General features: G+C 41.4%; 3 protein-coding genes across 7 annotated transcripts in view; 1 reads left to right on the top strand and 2 right to left on the bottom strand.

Moving 5' to 3' along the window:
- LIN52 (lin-52 DREAM MuvB core complex component) overlaps positions 1–1048 on the bottom strand; it is a 117166-nt gene extending 116118 nt beyond the window's left edge. For 2 of the 4 annotated variants that reach the window (XR_011258354.1, XM_069597059.1), the window contains exon 1: positions 654–1033. Coding sequence is in view for 3 of the 4 variants with exons in the window: in XM_069597059.1 (XP_069453160.1) it covers positions 654–759 (106 nt within the window). In the remaining variant the exon portion in view is untranslated. Of the gene's footprint in view, positions 1–653 lie in introns of all 4 variants that reach the window. The other 2 variants (XM_069597058.1, XM_069597057.1) reach the window with 2 other exon arrangements.
- Positions 967–21613, top strand: ALDH6A1 (aldehyde dehydrogenase 6 family member A1). Of its 2 annotated transcripts, none has more exons than XM_069597035.1 (12): positions 967–1326; positions 9064–9123; positions 10709–10783; positions 10955–11116; positions 11345–11423; positions 11814–12116; positions 13497–13618; positions 14988–15177; positions 15374–15555; positions 16868–17047; positions 17314–17412; positions 19304–21613. In XM_069597035.1, exons 1-12 carry the CDS (start codon positions 1273–1275, stop codon positions 19406–19408), a joined length of 1611 nt encoding a protein of 536 aa, XP_069453136.1. In that variant the 5' UTR covers positions 967–1272; the 3' UTR covers positions 19409–21613. The 2 variants fall into 2 exon arrangements, with proteins under 2 accessions (XP_069453136.1, XP_069453138.1); XM_069597037.1 differs by lacking the exon at positions 967–1326 and adding an exon at positions 4589–5850.
- The window catches only part of BBOF1 (basal body orientation factor 1), a 35744-nt gene continuing 29948 nt past the window's right edge, over positions 16075–21870 (bottom strand). The window contains exon 12 of the mRNA XM_069597038.1: positions 16075–17553. Within this exon, the coding sequence (XP_069453139.1) occupies positions 17542–17553 (12 nt within the window). The 3' untranslated portion in view covers positions 16075–17541. The remainder of the gene's footprint in view (positions 17554–21870) is intronic.

The following is a 21870-nucleotide window of genomic DNA, read 5'->3' as shown; positions in this document are numbered from 1 at the left end:
AACAATTCATAAAGCAGAAACAAGAGAGGTAGAGACGTGTACATGACTACGCTAAAAAGCTCAGTTCTATTTTCCTCGGGACTCTCACAGTTAGGGACCCGAGAGGGTCTCCTGCTTCTGTAGCTGCCAGGGCAACGGTCCCAATCTAAGGAGACGGGAGAGAATTATTTTTCTCTTGTGGTTCAATCCCAGGATGAGGTCAGCCACTAACCCTAGCTAGCGCTTAAGAGAATCAAAAAATCGTTCCAGATGCTCAAAGAGAAAAGAACTGACCTTTTTCAGTGAGGCGCCCGGAGGAGAAAGCTACACTAAGGCGCCTCCTTTCCTCATCAGTATCTCTTCCTCGGCCATCAGTCTCACCCAAATGAGGCTAAAGGAGGACAAGGGCGACCCTCGTCCTTTTGCCCAGAAAAGGTCCCAAGCGGGCGCCCTCCTCCATCTGCCTGGTACACTGAGAAGAAACCAGGCACCTCTGGAGCCGCTGTGAAGAACCGGCGAGCTTAAGAAGCAGCCACATCGCTTAGAAAAGAAGTGGAAGGGAAAGGATAGGAGCCCATGAAAGAAATGTAAATTCGAGTGGTAGATGGAAACGGAAGTTCCCAGGAGAGCGCAGAAGGATGTAGCAGGCGAAAGGTCTCTAAGCCGGTTCTTACCGTCCGTGGGAGACGCCATCTTCCAACCCATGTCACGTGACGTGGCCAACTGTCGGCGGGAAAGCTTGGATCCGTAAGCCACGCCCCCAAAGAGAAACCCTTCCATCAAACCCTGGAGCCCGGTTCGTCTCCCCGCCCCTATAGGGACAATCTTTACATAGGCCCGCCCCCCGGTGCTAGCCACATCTCCCCTCGCGCAGTGGATGAGGCGGAGCTACTGCAAAAATTCTTGCATGAACTTATTTACTTCCCTCAGTGAGTGGGCGGGGCCGCGGTTGTGCCTTTGGCCAATCGCAGTTCCGGGTTCGGGGGCGTCTTCCTCATGTGCTCGATATAGAACATCGCGAGTCGCGCCGTGCCTTCCCTACCCCTCCGCCAACAGAATTTGTTGAGGTAGCGCAGGGCGAGAACGCTATCACTTCTGACCAATCGTATTCCCCCAGGGCTGGGACTGAGGGGCGGAGTCAGGCGTTAGGGCGAGTAATTGGCTAGGGGAGATTGTCCTTTCCGCCAGTGAGGAGGTGCGGCAGGATGGAGGGGCGAGGCCTGGCCGCAGTAGAGCTTCTGGACAGTCTCAGACCGTAGAGGTGCGGGGCCTGAGAAGAGGCAACCCAGAGCCATGGCGGTGGTGGCGGCGGCGGCGGCGGCGGCATTGCGGGCCCGAATCCTCCAGGCGAGTGAGGGTAGCGCCAAGGGGTTGCGAAGCTCGAAATTCGTCCTTTCCATCCGCTCTCGGAACCATCCCCTTCATGGCTGACCCTTCTCTGTGCCCATCGGACCTGTGCGGCCCTGTCCCACACCTCACTCAGTACCCGCCTTCGTTGGATTCAGCCCTGGCCCTTTTATTCTTGAGCCTCCCCCCTTTTATGGCTCTGGCCCACTCTCCTCTTCGAGGCTTGCCCGATCCCTGCCGACACTCTCTTGCCCCACCTCTGTCGGTCTGCCCAACGTCTTCCCTTTCACCTCTGCGCCAGCCACCTCTCTGCCCTAGAAACTCCCCTTCTGGTCACCTCTCTTAGCATTGGGCCGAGAACCTCCAAATTGTCCCCTTCCCCCACCCTTCTTCACGGTTTGCAATCCGAGGTAAAGGCCGGGGGGCGAGGGGCAGGAAGCACACGAGGGGCGAGGGTCAGTGAATGAACTTTGAATCCCCTTCTCGGAATGTTCACTCCGTTTTCCCAAAAGCAGTCATTTGCTGAGCTGTTTTCCCCAGCTACGGCTCTTTGCATGTTCCACAGGCTGTGGACTGTTGTGCCTTTGCTTGCCAAGACTTTGTTTAACTTTCTGGCAGAGTTACAGTGTTTTGTTGGCGTTGAATAAGGACACATAGTTAATGATCCCAGTTTGTTCCAGGCACGTGCAAAGAATTAAACATCTCTAAAATAGGTGATAGAAAATGGGAACCAAGGAAGACAAGAAGTGTAAGTTCCAAGTTCCCACCCCAGAGTCAGCTTGTGCTGTGCTGTGCTTAGTCGCTCAGCAGTGTTCCACTGTCCTATCCCATGGACTGTAGCCTGCCAGGCCCCTTTGTCCATGGGGATTTTCCAGGCAAGAATACTGGAGTGAGTTGCCATGCCCTCTTCCAGGGGATCTTCCCAATGCAGAGATCGAACCCAGGTCTGCCGCATTGCAGGTGGATTCTTTACCGTCTGAGCTAGCAGCGAAGCCCCAACTCAGCTCTGCCCCTGGGGTTGGAGTGGGGTGGGGGTGTTCAGGTCTTCTCTGAAGTTAGCCTAAGGACAAGTGGTTGAGCTACAGGAGCTACATGCCTGAGGCCTGTAGCTGTTTCCAGCTGTTCATAGCCTTTCCCCGTTGTTCAAGCCTAGCAAGGACTTATAATATTATGAGGCAACATTATCGAACCTGCAAGAAACAGCTTTGTTTTTCTTACTCATGTTCAGCTTGGGAACTTCTTCCTCTGTATTTCTGGGCTTATAGATAACATTGGTATTTATCAGGTTCAGTGAGTTCTACTCCAGAGACTATGCATTTTTAAGATTCTTAGCAGAGTCTGCAAAGGTTCCTGTTTAAATATGCTATTTAATGGGACAGTGTGAATGGGTTGGAAGGATTTGTCAAATGATCTGTCCTAACTCATATTTCTTGCTGTAATCCTGGTTCTGTTTTTCTAGGTTTTGTTTTGTAGTCAGAAAACAAAATTTCCACCCTATATTTTCCATTACCAACTTCTCCTGGAAATCTTTTATTAAATTGGCTTTTTTCCCTTTGCCTTTCCACCATCACAAGTCATTGAGAGACTTAAAAAACTATATTGTCCTTTGTATCAAGGAAAAGAATCTCCTTCCCCAAGTGCTTTATTTTGGAAATAAGCACTTTTTTCTGATTCATTTGCAGAAACTTCTGCATTGACCTGAAAAAGAACAGAGATAATAATTCTAAGCCAATTAGGAGTTACTGTAACATGATAGTTTGAGAGTAGTCTAGAGTCTGGCAATCCAGATATTATCACTCCCATTTAAAGAAAACTAGTCTTAATATGACTCAGTGACTTTCTTCAGTGATACAGTGGAAAGAACACAGGCTTCACAATCATACTTGGATTCTATTCCAGCTCCACCACTTCCTAGTTTTGAGAATATTTGTGAAGATTAGAATTAATGAAGTAAGTTGTTGTTGTTGTTCAGTCGCTAAGTCGTGTCTGACTCTCTGTGACCCCATGGACTGCAGCATGCCAGGCTTTCCTGTCCTTCACCACCTCCCAGAGTTTGCTCAAACTCGTGTCCATTAAGTCAGTGATGCCATTTAACCATTTCATCCTGTCCTCTCCTCCTGCCTTCAGTCTTTCCCAGCATCAGAGTTTTTTCCAATGAGTTGGCTCTTCACATCAGGTGGCCAAAGTATTGAAACTTCAGTTTCAGCATCAGTCGTTCCAATGAATATTCAATACTGATTTCCTTTAGGATTGACTGGAGTTTGATCTCCTTGCAGTCCAAGGGACTCAAAGGAGTCTTCTCCAACACCACAGTTTTAAGGCATCAATTCTTCAGCGCTCAGCATTTGTTATTGCCCAACTGTCACATCCATACATGACTACTATAGCTTTGACTAGATGGACCTATGTCAGCATAGTAGTGTCTCTGCTTTTTAATACGCTGTCTAGGTTTGTCATACCTTTTCTTCCAAGGAGCAAGCATCTTTTAATTTCATGGCTGCAGTCACCTGTCCACAGTGATTTTGGAGCACAAGAAAATAAAGTCTCACTGTTTCCATTTTTTTCCCCATCTATTTGCTATGAAGTGATAGGACCAGATGCCATCTTCTTAGTTTTTTGAATGTTAGTTTTAGGCTAGCTTTTTCACTCTCTTTCACTTTCATTAAGAGGCTCTTTAGTTCCTCTCTACTTTCTGCCATTAAGGTGGTATCATCTGTGTATCTGAGGTTGTTGATATTTCTCCCAGCAATCTTAAAGGTCATCCAAGGTTTCCCACCTAGTAACTCTTGAGAAGACTCTTAGAGAGTCCCTTGGACTGCAAGGAGATCCAACCAATCCATTCTGAAGGAGATAAGCCCTGGGATTTCTTTGGAAGGAATGATGCTAAAGCTGAAACTCCAGTACTTTGGCCACCTCATGCGAAGAGTTGACTCATTGGGAAAGACTCTGATGCTGGGAGGGATTGGGGGCAGGAGGAGAAGGGGACGACAGAGGATGAGATGGCTGGACGGCATCACTGACTCGATGGACATGAGTCTGAGTGAACTCTGGTAGTTGGTGATGGACAGGGAGGCCTGGTGTGCTGCGATTCATGGGGTCGCAAAGAGTCGGACACGACTGAGCGACTGAACTGAACTGATGTTGCTGAGAATTCAGGACTTAAGTCTAAGCCTCTCTTTCTGTGTCAGACACTGGCCCAAACTTTGGGAAAGGAGAGATGAGTAAAATATTCACTGAAAGCTTTCCTATTGCAATGCAATAAGTGCCAAACAGTAAGACTGCACACAGTACTGCAGGAACCTATGGAAAGAGCCCCAAACTCAACCTGTGCAATTCTAGAAAAGCTTCCAAAAGGAGTTGATCTCTGTTTGAGTACTGCAAGAGTAGTACTTTAGCCAGAGGCCTTTAGCCAAAGAAGGGAGTTCCTGTCAAGGAAAATAGCAAGTGTGAAATAAACATCTAGAGAACAAGAAGTTCGATGTGACTGGACACAGGATAGTTCTTTTCAGTAACGGTACTAATGATTGTGTCTTGGAAAATGAAGAAAAGACTAAATGACTATCATTTAGTCAAAAACTAAATGATTATGTTTTATTATGCCCTCTCAACAGCAGGGAGGCTATGTGCATGTGGCAGAATGAAATCAAGTGGCCTAGAATGCGCTCCTTGGCTGATCTGTACATTTTCTGCCCTATAAGAGAGTTTGCGTGTGTGTTAAGTCACTTCAGCCATGTCCAGCGTTTTGCGAACCTATGAACTGTAGCCCCCCAGGCTCCCCTGTCCATGGGATTCTCCAGGCAAGAATACTGGAGTGGGTCGCCATGCCCTGCTCCAAGGAATCTTCCCAAGCCAGGGATTGAACCCATGTCTCTTAAGTCTCCTGCATTGGCAGGCGAGTTCGTTACCATTAGCACCATCTGAGAAGCCAATAAGAGAGTTTACATAAAACAAAATTAATATCCCACAATTGCTTGGGTGTATGCTTTCATTTTGCAGAATATTACTGAGTACTTACTCTAGTCCAGGAATGCTACCAGGTGATGAGGACACAACTCTCTAGTGTTCTAAGGGAAGACAGACTTAATAATGCTGTTCTCTAGTGTGATAAGAGAACTAGAGGAATTCAGGTGTTTTATGAACCCCAGAATCAGGTACTTAGCCTCGACTTGATATTGAGATTTAAAAACTCTGCTACTGTACCACTCACTCACAGGAGTTAACCTTGTTTTTTCTACTTCAGAGGAAACTAAAACCATTAGATGAGAACGTCCTCAACTTCCTACTAGCAAGCCTACAGAACTGAGCCGTACCTGTACCCAAAGTGATAGGGAGCTCAAGAATAGACGTGAGCCAAGCAAATGGGATGAAACAACTCCAGGCAAGAGGGAGCAGCACGTGCAAGGGCAGTGTGAGCACAAAACATGTGGTGAATGCCCGGAGCATAGAGAGAGCAAGGAGGAGAGCAGCACACTAGGAAACTAGAGAAGTGAGGATACTATGTAGAATCTTCTAAGCAACACCGAGGTGAGTCTATCCCAAGGACAATGGAAAGCCATTGGTGGGTTTTAAACAAAGGAATGATCTGACCAAGTTTGTGTTTTAAAAAGACCCTTTGGCTCTGGAGTGGAAACAAGAATAAGAGGTTTAAGATTGAAGGCTGAGAGACCTGTTAGGAATCATTACCTGTTCAGAAACCCAGGTAAGAGACAATGATGGTGTAGAATGGGAAGAGGAAACAAGAAAAGGGTTGCATTCCCAAGACTTCTGGGAGGACAGATTGCCAGGACTTGTTTGATTCACTGAGAAGAGAGGGAGAGAAGTTAGGGTGACATTTAAGTTTCTGGTTGGGCACCTAGGTGGATATTAGCCCCATTCACTGAAAGGTGGGTTGTAGGAAACAGAGCTGATTGATAGGACGATGAGGAAGTCAGCTTTTTCCAACATGGACCTAAATAATATCCAAGTAGAGATGTGGTGAAGACAGTTATGTAAGTATTACCTGATGAGGATTCTGGTGAAAAATTAAAGATTTGGGCATCACCAGGATCTAGCTAATTAAGCCATTGGAGTTAATGAAATCACCCAAGGAGAGTTGGGACCTCTCCTTGTCCAGAAACTCAAGCAGTTAGAGGCCAGGTATGGGAGAAGCAATCAATGAAGAAGGCAGAGAAAATGTGGCCCAAGAGATAGAAAAGATACCAGGGCATCACAGAATATAAGCGGAAAGGGGATTTGGGACAGAAGGTCTGGTTAACTCTTCACCTCTGCTGAGAGGTCAAGTACAAGAAGGACTGGGAAGAGTCCACGGTCTGGAGGAAGTCTCTGGTGTTCTGGTGTTCCGTCATAAAGGTAGGAGTTGATTGAGGAGCTAGTGGGAGATGAAGAAATAACGGTAATTCATATATAGAACCCTTTCTATTGGATGGAGAGAGGTTTTAAGATACAGGAAAGAAAGGATAATTGGTGGAAGGGTCTGAGGCAGGAGGAACAGTTGATTTCAGAGCACAGATTCAGAGATTAGCCTTAAATTGGAAGACATACTTCTTCAGTCAGACATTGACTGTGTACCTCTGTCTCCCAGTTACTCTGTCTTTATGAACCTTGGTAGCTGCCTTCTCTGTAAGAGGTAAAAGGAAAAGATGATGAGTATTGGTCAGTTTGGTAGGCTTGCTAGTAGGAAGTTGAGGAAGTTTCCATCTCGTGATTTCTGTTTCCCCTGAAGTAGAAAAAATAAGATCAGCTCAGTGAGAGGGAAAGGAACAGAGTTGAAAATTTTAAGAAAATTGGTATGTTTTGAAACAGCAAGGAATGTGAGCAAATAATATTTATAGTAATACAATAATAGCAGTGTTTAATGAGTACCAACTACCTGCTAATCTGTTTTTCATACCTGAACAGTCTTGATCTAGTAATGTTATAAAGTAGGTAAATAAGATGCAGTACCTGTCCCTGTGGAATTTATAATCTTGGGGTAAAAAACAAGTACCTAGGCTATTACAACACATGCAAATAAACTCGATAGGGAAATACTGACTGCTAGGTGTCCCAGGAACGGGGGAGCCTGGTGGGCCGCCGTCTCTGGGGTCACACAGAGTCGGACACGACTGAAGTGACTTAGCAGGTATACAGAAAAATACACGTAACCAAGTCTGGTGTGGGGAACAACAGGCAATATAGCTTTTGAACACCTGTTGTATACCCGGTACTATGTTGGTATTGGGAATGTGGCTATAAGACATGGTGGTCTCCAGGAGGGTGTTGCTGGTTTGAAATAGCTTTTGTGGTGAAAGGAGAAGCCGCAGACTAGGCATTTTGACAGACTACTGGCCCAAAGGACCAGCAGCTTTTCCTCTGGATAGTGCTGTCAGCACACAAACAAGTTCTTGTACGTTATGCATCCCTAAACTCTTTGGTTAACATGGTCTCTCTTCAGATAAGGTAATAGGTTATTAGACTGCACCTTCCTTTTATATTCCAGTCTTGAGTATTTTAGTTTGCTCACTTCGATTAGACTTCTGTCTTTCTTAAATCAACTTCCTTAGCATATATACAAACTTTTTTTGAGAGTGACTTTATTTTAACTGATCCCGCCACCCTAACCATTTGCTGATTAAATTCTATTAAATATAACACATAGGTTATATGGCATTAGGGGTATGTGGCATTTTAAAAACCAGCTTTATTAAAATAAGTTGATCTAAGATAAAGTGTATAATTTAATGTTTAAATATTTGTATACACCTGTGAAAACATCACAATCAAGATAATGAATGTATTAATTGCCCCAAAGTTTCCCTCTGACCTTCATCTTTTCTTCCACCATCATCTCTAGGTAACCACTAATCTGCTTTCTGACACTATGGTTTACATTTTCTAGTTTTATATAGGTACTCTTCTTAAGTCTAACTTCTTTTACTCAGTATAATAATTATAATTATCCATGTTGCATTATCAATAGTTGATTCCTTTTCATTGCTGAGTAGTATTCTAATATCTGAATATACCGTACTAGTTTCCCTATTCACCCAGCCAACCTTTAAGTTGCTCCCAAATTTTACACTATTACCAGCAAAACTACTATGAACACTCATGTTTAAGTATTTGTATGGGCATATTATACATATATTTGACACTTGGTTATATACTGTCTTATAGTCAACACCTATTGTGTTAGACACCATCTTAGTGAAGTGAAGTTGCTCAGTCGTGTCCGACTCTGCAATCCCATGGACTGTAGCTCACCAGGCTCCTTCCATCCATGGAATTTTCTAGGCAAGAGTACTGGAGTGGGTTGCCATTTCCTTCTCCAGGGGAATCTTCCCGACCTGGGGATCGAACCCTGGTCTCCCGCATTGCAGGCAGACGCTTTACTGTCTGAGCCACCAGGGAATCCCACCTTAGGTGTTTTCTTATTTTTAGATTTAAGGTGACTACATTTATCAGGCCAAAACTAGAAAAATACAGTCTAATGACCAAAAAACATCTTTTTTAGATCAGGACTATCCTAGAAATTGAACACGTGATGGTTATGAGTTTTTGTTCTGTCATAGTTTGCTGTGTCCCACAGCCTCACAGCTTTTCTCTTTAAAGACTATATGACCCTTGAGAGCAAACACCGAGTCCTTCTTCATATACTCATGGTAACTAGTAGAATACTGAGCAGATAGTGGCCATTCACTAAGTTTTTAGTAATTTTCTGCTCTCATTTATCAAAATAATCCTTCTTTTACTTCCCAGGTCTCTTCCAAGGTGAATTCCAGTTGGCAGCCAGCATCCTCCTTCTCTTCATCTTCAGTGGTGAGTTTATTTGGTAATAAAGGTTGACTTCTGAAAAGGAATCCAGTACAGTTTGGGAATATTTTCTTTACATCATGGTGATCAGAGTTTATCTGAAATTTTCTATCTTGATTTTCTTATCTTGTATTATGTCTGTTATGTTGTAAGCACTTCCAGTATTGCAAAGTGATCTTTATGACTCTGATTTTTTTTTAATAATTTTATTTATTGGGGGCTTTGCTGGTCTTCATTGCCACACAGTCTTTTCTCTAGTGCAGCCAGTAGGGGCACCTCTCCAGTTGCAGGGTGCAGGCTTCTTATTGCCATGGTTTCTCTTATTGAGGAGCACGGACTTTAGGCACTCAGGCTTCGTAGTTGTGGCACAAGGGCCCAGTAGTTGCGGCTCCCAGGCTCTAGAGTGCAGGTTCAATAGTTGTGGCACACAGGCTTAGTTGCTCCATGGCGTGTGGGATCTTCCTAGACCAGGGATCAAACCCATGTCTCTTGCATTGGCAGGTGGATTCTTTACCCCTGAGCTACCATGACTATGACTTTTAATGCCTATGTAATATTCTATCAAGTAGATACTGTGTGAATTAACTAATAATTTTCACAAATAATGTTTAAATTTATTCCTTTTTTTTCAGTATTATAAAACTAACATTTATTTATATCTTTTTTGGTTATTTTTGCTTCTTTTATATTATTTCCCTTCTGAACTGGGATTACTGTGTCAAAAGATACAAACATTTTCATGACTTCTACAGGTTTTCTTGACCCTGCCTCAAAGGTTGTCTTCTTTACAACCTTTAGAGTTGTTTTTACAGACCTACTGTCTGTTATCCATTTGCAATAACTAAACCTGATCTGTAAGGACTGGTGCTCAAAATCCTGTTTAGGTAGAAGCATGCACATATTATAACATAGTAGTCTTTCACCTTTTTTGGCCTACAGACCACATTTGAAAATTTAATGGAAACAAGCTGCTTCTTAGAAAAGCTACACATAGAAATGTTTTTAAAAATATTTTGATCATAAAGATAAGGCACGCTCATGGTAATGTGCCAGAAAGTCAGCTGGGCCAACAAATCATAATAGTTAACATTTGTTAACACAGAGTCTGCTGCTTTTTTAGTATAAGCTTGTCCGTGACATAGGTTTCCTTGGTGGCTCAGATGGTAAAGAATCTGCCTGTAGTGCAGGAGACCCGGGTTCAGTCCTTGGGTCAGGAAGATCCCCTGGAGAAGGGAATGGCTACCCACTCTAGTGTTCTTGCCTGAAGAATTCCATGGACAGAGGAGTTTGGTGGGCTACAGTCCATGGAGTTGACTTTCACTTTCTCAGTGACATATGTTTTTTATGAAGTTCCACTGTATGATTACAGGGAATTTTCCATTTACAGAGAGATCATAGTATTGAGAGGTTCCGCCCTATCTTAATATCTCTACAGAAGAGTATATTGTGTATCTCTTTCCTAGTGGTGACATAGCTAGAAAGCAGAAAATTCAGTTATCAACCCCAGTTCTTTTCTCCTTGTGAAAGAGAAAGAGAGAAGTAAAGCAGTTAACTAATAAAAAGTATTGTGTTTATTTTTTTTCTCCCCCAGCCAACTGTGAAACTCTTCATTGATGGGAAATTTGTTGAATCCAAAAGTGACAAATGGATCGACATCCACAATCCCGTAAGGAAAGCTGCTTTGGGGCCTAAACTCACTAGCCTAGAATTCTGGGAACACAGTGGGAAAAATAAGGACCTGGGTCTCTATTGTGAAGCACGTATCACTACCCCTGTGACTAAATGAAGAGGGTGGGGCGGGGACAAAGGATGATTGATGTGCTGCCTTTTCCATCAGGCCACCAATGAGGTCATTGGTCGGGTCCCTCAGTCCACCAAGGCTGAAATGGAGGCAGCAGTTTCTTCCTGCAAACGTACTTTTCCCGCCTGGGCAGACACTTCAATATTAAGCCGTCAGCAGGTCCTGCTCCGCTATCAACAACTCATTAAAGAAAACTTGGTAAGAAAGCTGAATGGTATAATTTCCCAAAGTGTTATTTAGGTGCTACTTGTCACTCTCATAGAGGCCCTGTTTGCTGCCCTCCCTAACTGTACAATCCAGAGAGACATAGATCATGGCTTTCTCCCTCCAACAACTTCTCCTTGACTTTTCTTCTTTTCTGGCTGCCTGAGAACTAAAGGGAGGCACATCCTTGTGTTGGTTTCTATTTGTGTGTTTTCTCTCTAGAAAGAAGTTGCCAGGTTGATCACGCTGGAACAAGGGAAGACCCTGGCAGATGCTGAAGGAGATGTTTTTCGAGGCCTCCGTAAGCAGGGAGTCCCTCTAGGGGAGTTCAGGGACACTGGGAAGAAGCAAAGGAAGATAAGGGTCCCCCAGAGTGGGGGACTTCCGCTTCCTTTATGTAGGTTTTGCTATCCCATGATATCCTAATACTTGTGGGAAATGACAGTACCTGGGTATCTGTGCTGTTGGCTTACTTCGTTATTGCACTCCAATAATCTTCCAGTTGGTTTATGCATTTCACTGCCTTCTTTCCATTCAGATGATCTCGCTTCATGCAACATCTTCACATAGCGAATCAGTACTTTTTCCACCTGTCATTGGCCTTGCCACTCAGGGCTGACTAGAGCATGACGAAGCTAAGTACTGGGCAGTGTGAAGAGTTGCTCGCCTGACTGCTGCTTCTCTGTTCCAGAGGTGGTTGAGCATGCCTGCAGTGTGACGTCCCTCATGCTGGGGGAGACCATGCCATCCATCACCAAAGACATGGACCTTTATTCCTACCGTCTGCCTCTGGGGGTGTGCGCAGGCATTGCTCCGTTCAATTTTCCTGCCATGATCCCCCTTTGGATGTTTCCCATGGCCATGGTGTGTGGAAATACCTTCCTGATGAAACCATCAGAGCGAGTCCCTGGAGCAACTATGCTTCTCGCCAAACTGTTTCAGGACTCTGGTGCCCCTGATGGAACACTGAATATCATCCATGGACAACATGAAGGTACCTGCCCCTCTGGACCTGGCACTTAATCTGGCTACCAAACCAAGGTGTTGAGTCAGTGATGGGGTGTTTTAGGGATAAAGGGATTTACTAATAATAAGTAACCTCCGTTTTTGAAGAAAATGTTTGTTGACTGTTTTGCCATCTCTGTGCTAAGGTAACTAAATGGGGAGTAGCAGTGCTTCTTGCCCTACAGAATATATTAGGACAAAGAACTGTGGTTGGGGCAAGATAGGTAAAATTAAAGAGTAAGTTTTCATTTCAATACTGAAGGGACTTAACATTATTTAACTCAGAATTTATAGACCACAGAGGTACCGAAGTCCTTCTGATTCATATAATAATGGCTAATACTTAAAAAGTGCTTCCTTGTTTCAAGCACTGTTCCAATGCCTTCCATCTGTTCTCTCATTTAATCTTTACAATCACTCTTTCAGGTAGGTACTATTATCTTCCCATTTTACAGATGAGAAAATTGGGGCATAATGAAATCAGCTGATTTTGCCCAAAGTCTTGTTGCTGGAAACTGTCACAAGTTGCGATGTGTATATTTAAACAGGCCAACCAGGGACTTCCCTGGTGGTCCAGTGGCTAAGACTCTGAGCTCCCAGTGCAGGGGGCCCAGGTTCGATCCCTGGTCAGGGAGCTAGATCCCACATGCTACAACTAAGACCCAGAGCAGCCAAATAAATAAATAAAATTTTATTTAAAAAAATAAAATAAAATTCACAGGCCAACCATGGTTTTTACTTTTAAATACTGTGCTCTATTGCCTCTCATATGAGGGCACAGTAATATCTGAGAGTTCCAATACAAGTGACAGTTGAGGAAATATCATATTCGTAAAAGACAAAAGGAGGAGTCGAGTATTGAAAGGCTTTTATTTTGAAGGAAAATAGGAGCTGTAGCCTTCAGAGTTTTTTTTAATATAAATTTATTTATTTTAATTGGAGACTAATTACTTTACAATATTGTATTGGGTAGCCTTCAGAGTTAAAGTAAAAATTCTGGACTAGCAATTGGGAAAAACGATGAAAGAGAACACGTTAAATAGAATTTGTAGTTTAAAGAATTTAAGAGAGGGACTTCTCTCGCGGTCCCATGGTTAAGACTCCACACTTCCACTGGAGGAGGGGGCACAGGTTCAGTCCCAGGTTGGGGAACTAAGATCCAATTAATGGTGCTTCCTGACCAAAAAAAAAAAAAAAAACCGAAAGAATTTAAGAGAACAAGGGCAGAACTCTAAAAGGGGATTCCAGGGCAAGAAAACAAAAGTATGAAACTTCTCTTTCATAGCAGTGCGAAAAGGACAAATTTGCTATTCTGAGAAGCCCATAGCCCTTTCTTCCTTTGTGATACTCATTTATTTTCTTCTTAAAGCTGTAAATTTTATTTGCGATCATCCGGATATCAAAGCAATCAGCTTTGTGGGATCCAACCAGGCAGGAGAGTACATCTTCGAGCGAGGGTCAAGACATGGCAAGAGAGTTCAAGCCAATATGGTGACTTCTTATTCCTTTTTCCCCCAAATTCTGTTGTATGTATTAAAATTACCTGGAAAAAGCCCTTCAGCAGAGGAACCACTCATCTCACCCTAATGCCAGTGTTTCTTTATTCACAGTTCATCCTGGTTATCTTCCCTTTAACCGCAAACCTTGTGATGAGTTTTATTCTCAGTCACTTTAATTACCTTTTAGTTTATCCAGGTAATCTCGGTGATAAAGTCACATTTCTCCTTAAGAAAGATATTCAGATTCTTTGGGCTTCAGCCCAAAATTCTGTTTCTGGCCCTATTTCTTCCTTCATCCCGTGCTTTCAGCTAGCCCTCATCCTTCCTGCCTTTAAGGCAAATCCTAACTACTAATGTTAAAGATGTGATCTTCCCTAAGAGTCCAGGCTATTTAAGGCACTGTGGTGGTGGTGGTTTAGTAAAGAGCCAGATATCCCTGTATGATATCTGAGTGTGGTTTACTTGACTGCACAGTTTTTTTGTCCCTTAGTGACTAGATCCTTGCCAAATACTTTGTGGTCATTTGATACTAAATATAATGTCCAGTTGCCATTCTTACTGTTCCACTAATAGCAGAAAGGGGAGCCACCTATCCACAGGCTTAGAAACTATTCATGATATGCCCGTTTATTTCTTTTCATGGCTGGATGTGTTTTGGCCAATTTGATTTATGCCCCTACATATTTCATCGATGTGTTTTGTATCTAACATTAATGCTCTGTGTAATGTGATATAGTTAAGTAGCAGACAAGGTATCTATTCAAGTATTCAACTATAGTATATCTGTAAATATATGGAAAATGACCCTGTGTCATCCTACATAGAAATTTATGAGGCTGTGTATCTAGAAGCAAGTCAATTAGGGTAACTTCTTTCTACAAATTATCTGTCAGGAGGTCTCCCTCCTGTTTTGCCTTTCAGCTGGCTACTGGAAACCCTTTGTTTACATTGCTCTTCATATAACTGGAAACCCTAACAAACAACAGATTCTTTCCTACCTAACTTAGAAAAGAGAAGGGAGTTCTCCTTGGTTCCTAGATGAAGTGTTTGTCAATCTGAATGTGATTGAGACAGTATTTTGTTTGGGGTGGGTTTGTTTTTTTTTAAATAATAGTTTTGATCTAAATAAACACCTGTCAGCTTTTCAGCTGAGAAAGTGAAGAGAAAGTAACTCAGAGACTTACTCAGTGTTGCCAGGACTTAAACAATATCAAAGTGATAATAAATCTCCTTTCAAAGCAGCATAGGATAAATTCTCAAGTCCTTTTCTTAAATTCTCATCTGAAAACTTAGATTCTTTAGTTTATTAGCCTAATTGTATTTTACCAAGGAAGATTCATGTACTTTCTGTATTTCCTTAGGGAGCCAAGAACCATGGAGTAGTCATGCCAGATGCGAATAAGGAAAATACCCTGAACCAGTTGGTTGGGGCAGCATTTGGAGCTGCTGGTCAGCGCTGCATGGCTCTTTCAACAGCAATCCTTGTGGGAGAAGCTAAGAAGTGGCTGCCAGAGCTGGTAGAACGTGCCAAAAAACTAAGAGTCAATGCAGGTAACCAATTTTTAGACTTTGCAACTCTGGCACTAAGCTCTGGGTTTTGCATTGGCCTTGTCCAGTGGGAGCGGTCATGTTTATTCTTACCACTGTCTCTCTTTGTACTGGACTACTTGTCATTCAGATTCATCTTTAATTATCACTCATCGTTTATGTTCATAAAGACCTTAAATACTTCTGTGTTGTTTTACAGGAGACCAGCCTGGAGCTGATCTTGGCCCTCTGATCACTCCCCAGGCAAAAGAGCGTGTCTGTAACCTGATTGATAGTGGAACAAAGGAAGGAGCTTCCATCCTTCTTGACGGGCGAAGTATTAAAGTCAAAGGTTATGAAAATGGGAACTTTGTTGGGCCAACCATCATTTCAAATGTCAAGGTGAACAACTGTGAATTATTTAGTTCACAAACATATGAGCTGAAGGCACCACTGGAGACAATGGAATCTCATTCCTCTAATTTATAAATGAAGACATTTAATGACTAGAGACCTCATCTCTTGCCAGAATTACTCAATTATTTTATCATTAAGTCCGAATGAGTCACCCCTCCTGACTCCCAACCTCTTTCCACTATATCAGTGGTTGGAAAACTTCCGTTAAGGGATAAAAAGTAAATATTTTTGGCTTTGCAGAGATAAATAGCCTCTGTCACAAATACAGTATATCAACCACCCAGTGTTTATTGAGCCCCCCCAGTACTGGCTCAGCAGTAAAGAATCCACCTGCAATGAAGGAGACCCAGGTTGAATCCTTGGGTTGGGAAGAGCCTCTGGAGGAAGAATGGCAGCCCACTCTAGTATTCTTGCCTGAAGAATTCCATGGACAGATGGACCTGGCAGGGTAGAGTCCATGGGGTTGCAAAGAGTCGGACACGACTGAGTGACTGACACTTTCACTTCACTTTCAATGTTTATTGAATACGTGCATCTTCACCAGAAAGCAATGAAAGAAAAAGAACTGGTTTCAATTTTTATTTATCAAAACTCTGAAAGTTGCTTATCTAAAATTAATGACTACATTGAGGGTTGTTTTTTTTTAAGTTCATATATCGTCACTATTCCTATTATAATCCTGAATAATCAAGAGTTGAATCTAAGTATAATAGAAATTGAGATTTTTTTGCCACAGAATCACTGAGGAAAAATCCACTTATCCAGCTACAAACACAGCTACAGTGGTGAAAGATGTTTTGAATGTTTAATGTGACCTGATACCAAAATAAAAATGGACAGACTCATTTAGGAGGCAAAGGAATGAAGAAGAAGGGATTATTTATGTTACAGAAAACTTACCACAGGATTTCTTTAAATAGAAAAATTCTCATTATGTTTTTAATGTATATTTGATTTCTAAAATGAATTTTCAAGTAGCTTTTCAGTAACATAACAGTTGTGTAAACAAGTAATACAGGCATAAATCAAGAAGCTAGTGATGGGTCATGAGATCAAAAAATACAGTGCATAAAGGAAAGGAGTGTAGTTATGTCGTTATAGAAATACGAGTTTCAAGTTACTTATGATTGGTAGCTTGGAAGATGGAGCATGGAAAGAAAGGACTTTTTTTTTTTTACAGGTGATTTGAAATGAAAAGAGATCACTAACCTAAAAATTGTGCATGTAAGCTGTGGGTAATAAAATACCAAATACGCAAAAAATACTGACTACTTTTCCGATGCATCACTCTTGGCAGCCAAACATGACCTGTTACAAGGAGGAGATTTTTGGCCCAGTTCTTGTAGTTCTGGAAACAGACACTTTGGATGAAGCCATCAAGATTGTAAATGACAACCCATATGGAAATGGAACAGCCATCTTCACCACCAATGGAGCCACTGCTCGGAAATATTCCCACTTGGTGGATGTTGGGCAGGTTTGTGAACAGAATTTTTAGGAGATTCTTGCAGCCATTTACAGTTTCCTGTGTAAGGGGAGAAGGTAAACAGGGGTCAGTCACTGCTCTCTGCTCTCCCTTGATGCCCCATTTCTTCCTCAGGAATAAAAGTTCATGGGATGGAGGATCAGGTGGAAGGTGGGTAGTTAAATTGGTCTCTCTGATGCCCAGCACTTGTGCTTCTAAACGGAGAGTTCCTTCGCGGAGTCTTTCTTAGTGGTTGATGTGGCTTTGTTCTGCTTTAGGTTGGGGTGAATGTGCCCATTCCAGTGCCTTTGCCAATGTTCTCATTCACCGGCTCTCGCGCTTCCTTCAGGGGAGACACCAATTTCTATGGCAAACAGGTAACTTCAAGTTTTAAAAAAATATTTTTCCTCTAAGAAACTCTCTTGAACATATTCAGGAACAAGGATTCTGCAAGAAAGGAACTGCCTGCAGCTTCTGTGAGGTTATATGTTGTTCAGCAGTACTTGTCAGTAGGTTCCCTAGAAAAGATATAAAAGTTAATAAAACTTTGCTATTTACTGAATAACTCAAGGCAACAGAGTTTTGGGGGAAGAGCTTGAGTAAGTCCAAGCTTTTGTATATGCCCCCTCCTCTGCCTATGACCCTCTCTTCCTACATCCTATTTCTACCCTCCTTCATGGCTGTTAACCACGTTTAAAGTGTGGATTTGCTAAAGAAAGGCACCTTTCACCACCATCCCCTCCAGTGCTGGCTTGGGTATGTCCCTCAAGTGCTCCCACCACACATTTCCTGTTAGTCACTCATTTACTAAAACTTTTATTGAGTACCTTCTGTATATTAAACAATATTCTAAATATAATAAATGCTATAAGTATAGCATCAAATAAAAAATACATAAAGCAGATCTGGAACCAAGTTACCATGATTGTCACATCCTTCAACTTGTGCATATACCCTAAAGCAAGACCAGGCATGGCATGATCAAACAGTAGAAATGGGTTGGAGCCCAGTGAGTGAATGAGGGAGAGAGTAGCAAGAGATGAGGTTAGAGAGGTAGACAGAGGCAAGTCAATGGGACTCTAACTCATGTTAAGAAGCCCTTGTCACACTGTAATTATTATTTACTTATCTGCAGGATATAGTACCAGAGTAGGTAACTAAATACATGTTGGACAAATGGCCTGGTGAAAAGTGCTTTGTAGTCCCACAGAAATACAGCTGTTTTGGAACCTTCAGTAAAAAATTACTTGTTTTCTATACAGGTCTCCCTTTGTAGGTTAATGATAAATTAACAGTGGGATTACATAGCAGAGTATGACAGTGTGGCCAGCTGGTTAAGACAACACTCGTTGACTTGTTTTCTATACAGGTCTCCCTTTATAGGTTAATAATAAATTAACGGTGGGATTACATAGCAGAGTATGACAGTGTTGCCAACTGGTTAAGACAACACTCGTTGTTTCAAGATGGATTATCCAATTTGTGCATTAGTCACAGCTTTTGTAAAAATGATTAATTTGATACAATTAAACATTTCTTTCAAGGGAAGCAGAGTAAAACTGTTGCTTAAAAGTTTGTTGGTCTGGGGTTTTTTTTCAACCCCCATGCCTGTTTAATTACTAAGTTACTCTAGTAAGTGAAGCAGTAAGTGAGGCTTCCTAGAGTAAAAGACTAACCAGAGTTTGAAGTCTTAAATCCTTAGGCAATTAAATTGCTATTTTGCATTCTGTAAAGAAGACATAAAGGTATCATTCTTACATAATAAAATGTAAACTTGTATCTTATATTGAAAGTATGTAATAATCTCTAAAAAAATTGTTTTCTGTATTAACATGGCCCAGATTTTGTCTGTTAATTCTAGAGGTATATTTTAATCAAGCTAGTGAGTTGTGTTCTAACAGTACTCTTCTAGCTTGCTAGTAATTTTGTGTGTTAAATTTGTACACTCTATTCTCTTTTGCTCGAGCCTATTCTTATAAAATAAATACAAGTTTAACGGTTTACATTATCCAGTTTTTACATTTAGATATTCTTGGCTAGTTTTAGCATAATGATAGCTAAGATTTGACTCTACTATGTGCCAGGTAATATTTTAAGTGTTTTACATAGATTATCTCATGAATAATATATTGAATTCTGGTTGCACCTGTTCTGCAAGTAGGAACATGAATAGCATTTCACATTACCTCCTTCAAAAGTTGATTAAAAGAAGAATCATGAAACCCCCAGGCATGTATGATAACTCTTTTTTTCCTTTGTTCTCTGTAGGGCATCCAATTCTATACTCAGCTAAAGACTATCACTTCTCAGTGGAAAGAAGAAGATGCTTCTCTTTCCTCACCTGCTGTAGTCATGCCTACCATGGGCCGTTAGAAACAAGTCTGTTCCAGACTCGGTGCATACTGAGTAATCACTGTTTATTTTTGACCAATTCCAACTGCCTACTTTACTCAGATCCCTCGGATTGGAATACCTTGTAACTAAAATCTTTCTCAGGACCATTGACCCCTGTTAAGTTGCTAATAGGGAGACTCCTAGAGTAACTCTGAAACCAGATTTTCACTTGCTTTTCATAATTTTATTTTTGAGGTCACTGTTCTAACTGTGAAATGCTTATCTGGAATAAGAGCTTAGACCTGTTTTCTAAAAATTGTCCCCATTTCTGATGAATGACGTGGAGGGAACATTAGTGTGTGTAAAGAAGATCTCCCAAGGAAGAGGAGCTCTTGGATGGAGACATAGGTCATAATTCACCCTTTGGTTGATCCTCACACAGTCCTACATAAATGCCAGTGGGTCAAACCCCTCTGCCAGGCTTTTCGGAGCCTCTCATTTATCCCACATTACAAAGACATAATCCATCTCTGCTTATCCCACAGTTGTGACAACTGCTGCTTTCTTTCCTGCTGAATGCCACTTTGTCCTAGTGATTCATGATCACAAATTCTACCATTGTCACTGTTCCTGCTTCTTAAAACCACTTACTATGGATACCTCAACTTTTTGGATAAATCAACTTTTTGTTGTTTGTGCCAAGTGTTAAATTTCAGGGTTTGCTTCAGTAATCATTAATTAGTGCGTCAGTCATTAATTTAGATGCCAGCAGGTTTTGTTTTATTTTTAAGAAAACTATTTCAGAAGTTATATTAGGCCCAGAAATCAAGAGGTGTTCCGACCATGAAAGTCAGCTAGACTCTTTTTTTTTTTATGTTCAATAGGATCTCACATTTATTGAGAAATGATTAATGGTTAAAAAAAAGGCAATGCCCTTTTCTCATTAGTTGAACAAGAAACTGAAGAAACATTACCTATATGTTTTATAATATTTTTCTCTTCCAAAATTTATTTCTGAAAACAAGTTTTAACCACTGTTCTGCACTTTGAAATAAAATTAATCCAGACTAAATCAGTATAATGGACAAGGACAGAAGATTTCTTAGGACTCCTGGTACTCTACTTTGAGTAACAAAGGGTCAGAGAAAATGAACCACCCTCGAAGATACAACCTTGGGTAACACTGTTAAATCTCCAAACAAAAATTCTTCCTGAAAATATCTGGACTAGAGACCCCAAACCTTCAAACTCAAGTGTTCTCCAAGTGTGAGTAAGATTCTTACCTAAAGTAAGTCTAACCTGATACTACTTGCTGCATTTTTTATATTGTGCTTTTCTCTTGCCTGCATTTCTCATTTGTAATACTTTTAATGAAAGACCCCTTAATGTAAAGTAATTGATTAGGGCCTAAGAAATTTCAAAGCTCTCTATGTGTGAGGTAGTAGAAGAAGTGCGTTGACAGCTCTTCTGCAAACGTCTTTATGCTTTTTGTTTCTTTGCTATAGCTCAACTTTAAGTCAGAACAGAAATTTATGTATTAAACAGAATAGATTGTTTCTGCTCTACCATGCTGGCTGTTAAACAGAATAGATTGTTTCTGTTCTACCATGCTGCCTGAATCCTGTCTTTCTGATATGGTCTTCACCCACTGAACTAGGGAAAGGCTTCTCATTTCTGATAAGAGTTCTGGTTGTCAGGCAGATGATAGAAAGTCACAACCTTCAATCATTTAAGGTGACTGAACTTTAATATGTTTTATGACCCTGCTGGCCCATTTTTTTTTTAGGGGGGGAAGTCTGCCTTCCTAAAGGTGAGGCAATAGAAATTTATAATTTTGTAATAGAATGCTCCTTGTTTTATCTCTTATTACAGCTGGTAACTGATAGTAATACTTAATTCAGTCCAACAACTACAGGCTGGGTTGAATAAAAGGTCATTTTTGTCTAAATTCCAAGTGGAATTAAATATAATCCCAGAGACACCTAAGTTTTCCTTACATATAAGGGAAATAACTCTTTAAGAAATACTAACTCATCAGAACTGTGTTGCTATAATTAGAATCAACTCATTTGGCTAGCTATTTGCTGCTCAGAAGAGTTTCTTATTTCTTAGATGGAAAAAAAATCTGTACAGTTCATGCTAGTAGCAGCTAAAAAAGTGGCCTCATTTGAAATTTCTCAGATTCTACATTGTACTAATTGATTATGTACAACAAATTACAAGTAAAAAGCTCTTGAAAAGAAACCCTGTTTTTGTTTTGTTGTTTTTTTATGGTATCATACTTCCTTATAATGCCTTTATCTGCTAGCCTGTAGTGACTCAGCTTCCCAGCTCTGCACAAACGCAAGAGGTACATGGTCATTATGTTTATTCTTACATAAATGATAGTACATATTTTAGCTGGGCTATATATTTCAAAAGGCAATTTGTAGGTTTTCCACACTAAAAGCACAAATATGCATTTGTATTAAATATATGCTTTCCTTAATATGGACATTGTT

Source organism: Ovis canadensis, chromosome 7 (assembly GCF_042477335.2).
Source record: "Ovis canadensis isolate MfBH-ARS-UI-01 breed Bighorn chromosome 7, ARS-UI_OviCan_v2, whole genome shotgun sequence".
NCBI lineage: Eukaryota > Metazoa > Chordata > Mammalia > Artiodactyla > Bovidae > Ovis > Ovis canadensis.
This window is presented reverse-complemented; position numbering and strand designations above follow the sequence as displayed.

Excerpts from the sequence above, each read along its gene's own strand:
- ALDH6A1 (XM_069597035.1), top strand. The coding sequence starts at position 1,273 with ATGGCGGTGGTGGCGGCGGCGGCGGCGGCGGCATTGCGGGCCCGAATC. Across the intron at positions 1,327-9,063 it reads TGCGGGCCCGAATCCTCCAG|GTCTCTTCCAAGGTGAATTC; the intron begins GCGAGTGAGGGT and ends TTTACTTCCCAG. Across the intron at positions 10,784-10,954 it reads GGATCGACATCCACAATCCC|GCCACCAATGAGGTCATTGG; the intron begins GTAAGGAAAGCT and ends CTTTTCCATCAG.